General features: G+C 33.9%; 1 protein-coding gene across 1 annotated transcript; it reads right to left on the bottom strand.

The window, feature by feature from the left end:
* Positions 1-5,899: 5,899 nt before the first annotated feature.
* On the bottom strand, positions 5,900-7,876 carry LOC108192268 (GDSL esterase/lipase At5g45670). Its single transcript, XM_017372043.2, has 5 exons — positions 7,549-7,876; positions 7,228-7,352; positions 6,871-7,116; positions 6,498-6,753; positions 5,900-6,400 (listed from the first exon to the last, which is right to left on the bottom strand). The coding sequence occupies exons 1-5, from the start codon at positions 7,793-7,795 to the stop codon at positions 6,177-6,179; spliced, it is 1,098 nt and encodes a 365-aa protein (XP_017227532.1). The 5' UTR covers positions 7,796-7,876; the 3' UTR covers positions 5,900-6,176.

The raw sequence follows: 7,876 nt of genomic DNA, 5'->3' as shown, positions 1-7,876 counted from the left end.
ATGTGACAAAGATGATGCGTTGGATACAAAAAACGAGCTTGATAGGTACCTTATGGAGCGCAACGAGGATAAAAAAAATAAGGATTTTGATATCCTGGCTTGGTGGAAAATGAGTGCATCCAAATATCCTGTATTAACTGAAATTGCTCGTGATGTTCTTGCTGTTCAGGTATCCACTGTGGCTTCTGAATCAGCTTTCAGTACTGGAGGGCGAGTGCTTGATTTATTCCGGAGTTCTCTGAATCCTACAATGGTACAAGCTCTCGTTTGTTGTCAAAATTAGATAAGATCATCTTCATTGCCGCTAGATATGGGTTCAGTACTGGAAGATATAGAAACATATCAAGGGACAATTTCTGGTAACTACTTCTCCTTAGTTAACACTTTAAATTAGTCAGCTTATACAAAATTTTAAACTATGTGTTTCTCTTTTATAGATGGCTCAGGCACATCTGAAATTATGGATCTTGATTAACTCAAGATTATTAATCAGCAAAGCAAGTCAGGTAACATCTTAATTATGTGCCGCATTTTTAATGTATATAATAGACATGAATTGCAGAGAAATCTTACGGATAGACATTATTTGCATTAGCCTGACTAGAGTGGAAAAGTGTGTTTCCAGAGATGCTGCATTATTTCTTTAAGTCTTTAACTACTTAAGAGAATGATAGAATTAATAAGACTATATATGATTTCTTTTTTGTAGCAGCAGGAGGGAGCTGGAGGAAAGCCAGCAGCCAAGCACTATTCTGTTCTTGTTATTTATTTAGTGTTTTAAAATTTGCTAGAATGTAGCAAAGTTCAATGTATGACGGATATGAAAACTTGTATTTGTGACTTAATTTCCACTTTTATCATATTATATTTCTTTTGAAAAATAATTGATTATGGACAAATTTTAATTAATTATTTGAATAGGTGTAAACCGCGCAAACCGCACCGCAACCGTACCGCCTTTTCCTGGTGCGGTTTATGTGGTTTTAATTCTTCGCGGTGCGGTTGTGGTTTGAGAAATTTACAAAACCGCATATGCGGTTTGGTTTGCGGTTTGAGCCAAAAACCGCACCGCCCGCAGCGCGATCACCCCTAGATACTAGCATTATGGATGTCCGGAACGAAGTAGGAAAATGATTTCAAGGGATATATATATATATATCTTAATGTATCTAGCTGAGAAATCAACACTCTCTCATGATATATTTTGAGACTTTAATGACATGATGATCGTATGGGAGAAACAGGGTAAGAGAAAAGTTTACTTGGAAGTAATCTAGAGCAAAAGCTAACTGTAAATCAATCTTGGTTTGATTTTCCGTAGGCAGAGTTAGCTAGGAGTTGTAGAAGTATCTACGTCCGACCATCTACCGATATATCTCCAACTGCATAAACAGGTCTAACTATAAATGAAACAATATTTCAAGTTTGAGAATGTGTGGCTGCAAAAGGCTGAATGTCAACAAATCTTAAAAAAGATTGGTAAGATGCTGGGGACAGAGAGACCATGGAGAAAATAACATTTTGTGGGTTAAAGCTAATGGAATTGTGGAGCTGTGAATAACGAGTATAAAGGAAACATAAAGTTGTATAGGTAAAAACTTCGGCAACTTAGGTCTAGTCGGGATATGCTCAGGAAGCTAAAACCCTAATCAAGATGGTATGATTTCCTATAAAATAAAACACCCAATTAATCTTTGCAAAAGACCTAATTAATCTTAGTAGAAGCCGAATTAATCTTAGCAAAACTCTCAATTTTTGCTTTGATTCGCACTTCGAGAGGGAGCACTTTGACAAAGAGATAAGAGTTTTTGAGAGAGTGATTTTCTCTACAAGAGAATTCTATGAGATTTTTAGTCGAACTAAACTTAAATAAAGGAAAGAAGTTGAATTCCGATGAATTTGGGATAAGAGGCCAACCGGGGAATGAAAATTTGTGTTAAGAGGTGAATGGGGAAATAAAAATTTGGCTTATCGGGTAGATGAAATTGGATGTGGTGGAGTATGAAAAGGGCACATATAAAATATTATAGTTTATAATGTAAAGTATTGGTGATGTATTATATAGAATAAGTTTGTATTCAAATATTATACATTAAATAATTAAATTTATAATATTTAATTATTTTTTCACATGACTAAAATCAATATATCTTGACACTTGTACGGTTGGATCATCCAATAATCCTTTTTAAATAATATCTTGTCAACTGGGAACCGATCTCGTTGGAGAGAGTAGCATTTTCCTGGATTGCCTTTATAAAGTAATCAAAGATAAATTTTCAAAATTTTCATTATTTTTTCAAATGACTAAAATCAATATATCTTAACATCCGTACGATTCGATCGTCCAAAAAATCATGTAAAACATTTATCTTCTTCATTGGGAACTGATCCCGTTTGAGATAGTAGCATTTTTCACGAATTTCCTTTATAAAGTAATGCAAGGTAAATTCTAAAATTTTTTCATTATTTTCACATGAATAAAATTAATATATCTCGATATCTGTACGATTGGATCATCCAAAAAATTGTTTAAAAAAATTATCTTATCAATCCGGAACTAATCTCGTATGAGGGAGTAGGACTTTTCCTAGATTTCCCTTATAAAATAATGTAAGATGATATTTAAAAGTTTTACCCGACTAAAGTCATATTATCTTGAAATTTGTACGGTTGGATCGTCCAAAAATAGGTTAAACAATTTATATTGTCAATCATGTGACGCCCCCAGATCCGCTTCCCGCAGATCTGGCCCGTCACTAGCATCTGGCTCAAAACAACACTTGCATAGATAAAATATTTTACAACATCCGACTCTCACCCCACAAGTCCAGGGTCGATCGTCTTAACTTACATCCAAACTACATATATATTGGAATTAACATAAAAGATTACAATTACAATTCGAGTCCCTATTATCCGACGTTGCCTGGCAGCTTCAGCTGGAGTGATGCGCCTTTGCCTTATACGAGCTCGCACCTGCTTCGGACGGTTAACTTGATTCGTGCCATACTCGCTCTTTACTGCTAATTGGTAAAAACATAGATGCAAGAATAAGCACTTACATGTTCAGCAAGCTCACATAAGTGAAGATAGCATTTAACAATTTATGCATTTAGGGCATAGAAAACAGTTTATATCAATCAACAAGGCATTAAATAACAAATACCAGAAAAAGTTTCAAATCAAAGATTTGATGGGCTTCTAACCATTCGATACCACTACACGACCCGATCAAATACCATTTCGTGAATATCGTTCTCCTGTGTAGTCTTAGTGGTCTGATCGTAACCACGCTAAAGACACACCAACACTCTCTTTGCTAGCATCAGGGTTTAACACTGGAACCCTACTATCTGCCTTACCAAATAGTAAATTTCATCTCTACCACAAATTTAATAAATTCGTGTTGACCAACCGAATAAGAATTCTCCGAATAGAAAGAACATTCTTCGAACAAACTCTTCCGATATATCAATCAATCACTATTAACCAGAAGATGTGAATAATAGATCTCCTATCAGAAACAAGTCTTTAACTAATAAATCAATCACTATTAACTAGATAATGTGAACAATACATCTTCTATGAGAAATAAATCTTTGACCATTCCCGGACAAAAGGAAGGTTGAATCACTTGATCAAATCTCAGGTGTTCATTTTAAATGATTTAATAAATTTATATTTGAGAGAAGGATGTAGTCGAGGTATTAAAACATTATTTAATCAAACAATTAAAGTAATTAAAACAACTTAAATAAAGATAAAGACAGAGAACTTGCCTCAAGTCCTTAGCTTGAAATGTTTCCAAATAAAATACAAGTAGTCCCGCTTTTCCAGGTATTATACAAATATTCTATATAACACATAAAATAATGATTTAGAATTTCATTAAAGGAGTGAATAATTTATAATACAATTATAAATAATCTCCTGTAGACTTATGAGTCTAATTTCCTTCTTAACTTTCTTAGCCAACATTATATCTTTAGCTTTTCATGTTATGTTTTTTATTAAAATTCAATAAAGATTGATCTTTTTTTATTTAAATATTATTACCCACTTGACTATTATACTTTATTACTACTCCTATTTTATTGCATATTAGTCCAAAATAATACCTAGATTTTAGGTATCATTTAACATTGCCTTCAACCTGATTGTTCTAAATTAATTCTTTAATTTTTACAATTTCACTCACAAATTACCAACTCTAGTAATTTTATTCCTAGGTTCCTTATTGACTTTTTTAAACCCCAATCAAATAATTATTAAATCACAATTCCCACACTTTTCTTAGATATATAATTTCATTTTATTTACTAAATATATCTCAAAAATATATCTTATCTTCTTTATTACCACAATGATATCAGGATTTCATATGCAATCCTGATATCATCTTTCGCACCTCATAATAGCTGCCGGGAAGTTTGTGACCATCAAGACCAACACAGATCCAATAAGGCAAAGTAACGCAACGAAGCCATTATTACTACAATGATGCTTGTTCTTGAAATGTAGTAACTTGTTTACAAATGACAATCTTGTGTAATTCTTGTTGTTTGGATAAATTGGTTCAGAAGCATCATTAATCATATTGTAAATTTTTTGGCATCAGCATTTGGTTCCTCCTCAAAATTTTCAAAATATCTATTCGCATCTGCAAAATCTCTTAGCATGTTATTAGCATCATACATGTCATCATCATCATTCCAACCAGAACTCATTCCAACTTCAACTCGGGGCACATCCTTCTCCTCGTGTAAGTCCCATTTGGTATACTATTGCATAATCCCATGAAGATACAAATCAACTTTCACACCACTGGGATCTTTGAAATTTCTATTTTTACACTTTTGAAATGGACATATCAAAAAGATGAAAGCCACACCATTCCTGTATTCTTCTGTTATATATTTCAACTCATTGTATCGACTACGACCAATTCAAATACGATCGGATGTCATCTACAAAATATACACACAATTAAATATAAATTAACTCATACCTGAAATGTATACTAATACACACATCTATACTAATTTCATTATACATGAGTAACATCAAAGATTTATACGAATTTCACAAACAACACTCTACACTAATTTAACAAATTTAGGAAACACAATTTTAGCCTATTTAATTATCATGATTAGGTATTGCATTTTTATTATATAAAGGAAGAACATTGTAACAATTCAATACTAGAATGTGATACTTACTAGATGATCTCAAAGATTTGATGAGAAAGATATGATATATATGATGGTATGAAATAAGTGAAATGGTGGAAGAGGGAGAATAGAAGAGAGAAAGGGAAAGAATTGAGAAAAAGAAAGCGGCGCAAATGGACAGTAGGTAGTCCAGACCAATCAGTCAATTTTAGCCTTGACTGGGATCCATACGAATTTGATCTTAAATTTGACTCCGACGGGTCAAGAATAAGACGGTCAAAACTAATCGATCAAATATACCCGATTTGTCTTAGAGTGTATATTAAAAAATAAAAAAATAAACCGATCATGTGTAACACGGACAATATACTTGTTTTAAGTTGAAGGGTATACAGAACATTGGTCTATACGATTTTTGCTTTGTTGTTCATAAGCACGGTGACGAATTATTTTTCTTTAAATCTAATTATTTAAACCACTCACTGCCCCAACATCAAAATGTTACTCCCTCTATTTTGTTTATATGTCACTTTTGACTTGGGTATGTATTTTTAAGTGGGTTGACTGAATAATAAAATTTAATATTTTTAATTGATTTTTTTTGTGAATTAAAATTTTGATTACATATTTTTATTCAAAAATAATATTTTTAACCAACCGGTCAAACTACTTATAATTGTGTGCCAAAAAATCAAACATTAAATATTAAAGAAGGGACGGAGTAAACAAAAGGTTTTGTTTGAAGATGACTCGCTAGTGTTTCATACAAGACAATATTCTCACATGCATATCATTAATTTCATCATCCAATTAATACAATTTTATATAACGAAATAAAGTAACAATAAATGCCTTTGATCACACTTCAAAAATAATACAGCACATACTTAATCTTGGTATGGGAATAAAATATGTATGTGCGCATATATATTGATATACACGCATAAATGTTTTTAAATGTATAATGTAATCTGTATACTTCAATGAATTTCACTCTCATCAGAGCTGAGCCAGTCGGCGGATATCGTACGGATATGAATCGGACGCAGACTCCGCAGCATACGATCTCCTCCCTATGACAATGTTTGCAGCTTCTGTGGGATGGAATGCATCCCAAAACACATATTCATTTCTGTTTCTACACGGAGTTTCGAGTGGAAGACATGTAATCTGGCCATTGTTTCTGCCTACGCCGCAGCACCCTGTGTTCGTGTTGCTGAAACCTGGACAAATTTAACAAAAATCAATCCGTCTTACAATAAAGGCGTGCCGAACCGATAAATGTAGGTGTTGATACTTGATAGTGATATATTAATTTACCATAAAATGCAGGACGAGAAATTAGGTCTTGGAAGATCCCATAAGCATTGATGTAGGTAAATCTCGAATCGCGTTGGTTTAGGTTGAGTTCATCGACTAGTGATCTAAGCCCGCTGTTGAAGATCTCATTTGCCTCGTTGATTCTTTCGACACATGATGAACCATCTGGACTGTTTTGTGCTAGTTCACTTGGGCTGCACCCTACCTGTCCCACTCCAATTAGAGCAAATTTTCTGGCTCCATAATTGTACAACGTCTGTAATACAAACAACATCAGACAACAACAAAATAAAAAGATTTAGCGGGAGCTCATTATGAGTGATATTAATTAATGTTAATTTAGCTGAATTATGAGTAAAACTGGGATAAATACCACTAGCTGCTCCTTGTATTGTTGAAGAAGAACATCTGCATATTGTTGAACATTGTATCTTCGGCTAGTGGAGTAAATTGTAGGCATAAAATAGTTATTAAGATAGTCATTGCTTCCTAATCCGATTGAGTATATACACTTGCTTAGATAGTCCCCTGCTGAATTTTCATCCCCCAGTAAATTCACCATTTGCGATACGGTGTTTCTGTAATTGTTTACCTGCCCGCTGAAACTAATCCGGCCACCCTGTCACAAGGAAGTTGCTCATGTTATTCTTTAAGACCACCAAAAAATTTCCATTTACGTGCACAGATTATATGCAAATGTTGTAAAATTAAGGCAAAAATGATCAAGTACCAGTTGTTGCCCAGTTTCTTCTCTGATTCCAGCAGCTGCTGATGCATAATTAACTCCCCGGAGTATGTCTTGACCCCGTGCTTCTGCATAAGGTGTAATGAAATCTTCGAACCCTAGCAGCTCAGCTGTGATTTCCAATAAAAACTATAAGATTTCGTTCGGGTTAATGACTTATGTCAGTAGATAACTACTGACAAAATGAGGAATTATGTATGCATAATGCAGGCAGGCCTTGAAAATTTACACATGACAAGTACTGCAGACTACACTGACAACTGACAACGATATATGTTGAACTTTTCTAGAAGTATAATTACTTACCAATGACATCAACTGTAGTTTTACCATTGCAAAACCTTCCGCTAGGTCCCTCGGGAAAGTCGATACCGTAAGGCATATAATTTGCTCTTGCTAATGAAGCGATTCGATTATTATTACCATTGTCAACCAATGAATCTCCAAAAATAAAGTAACATGGAACCTGAGGCTGAGCCCTAGTTATCCAGCTGCTAAAGGTTAGCACAGTTATCATGCACAGAAAGAACCATTTCATAAGCTCAGCACCCATATCTTACGAATGGAATGTACGTGATACTATAGGAAAGGTTACAAGTTTTAAGCACTCTTTGGGTCGGTATATGTAAGTGTA

This window comes from Daucus carota, chromosome 2 (assembly GCF_001625215.2).
Source record: "Daucus carota subsp. sativus chromosome 2, DH1 v3.0, whole genome shotgun sequence".
Classification (NCBI taxonomy): Eukaryota; Viridiplantae; Streptophyta; class Magnoliopsida; order Apiales; family Apiaceae; genus Daucus; species Daucus carota.
The sequence above is the reverse complement of the archived record's forward strand: the minus strand, read 5'-3'. Positions and strand labels throughout refer to the sequence as shown.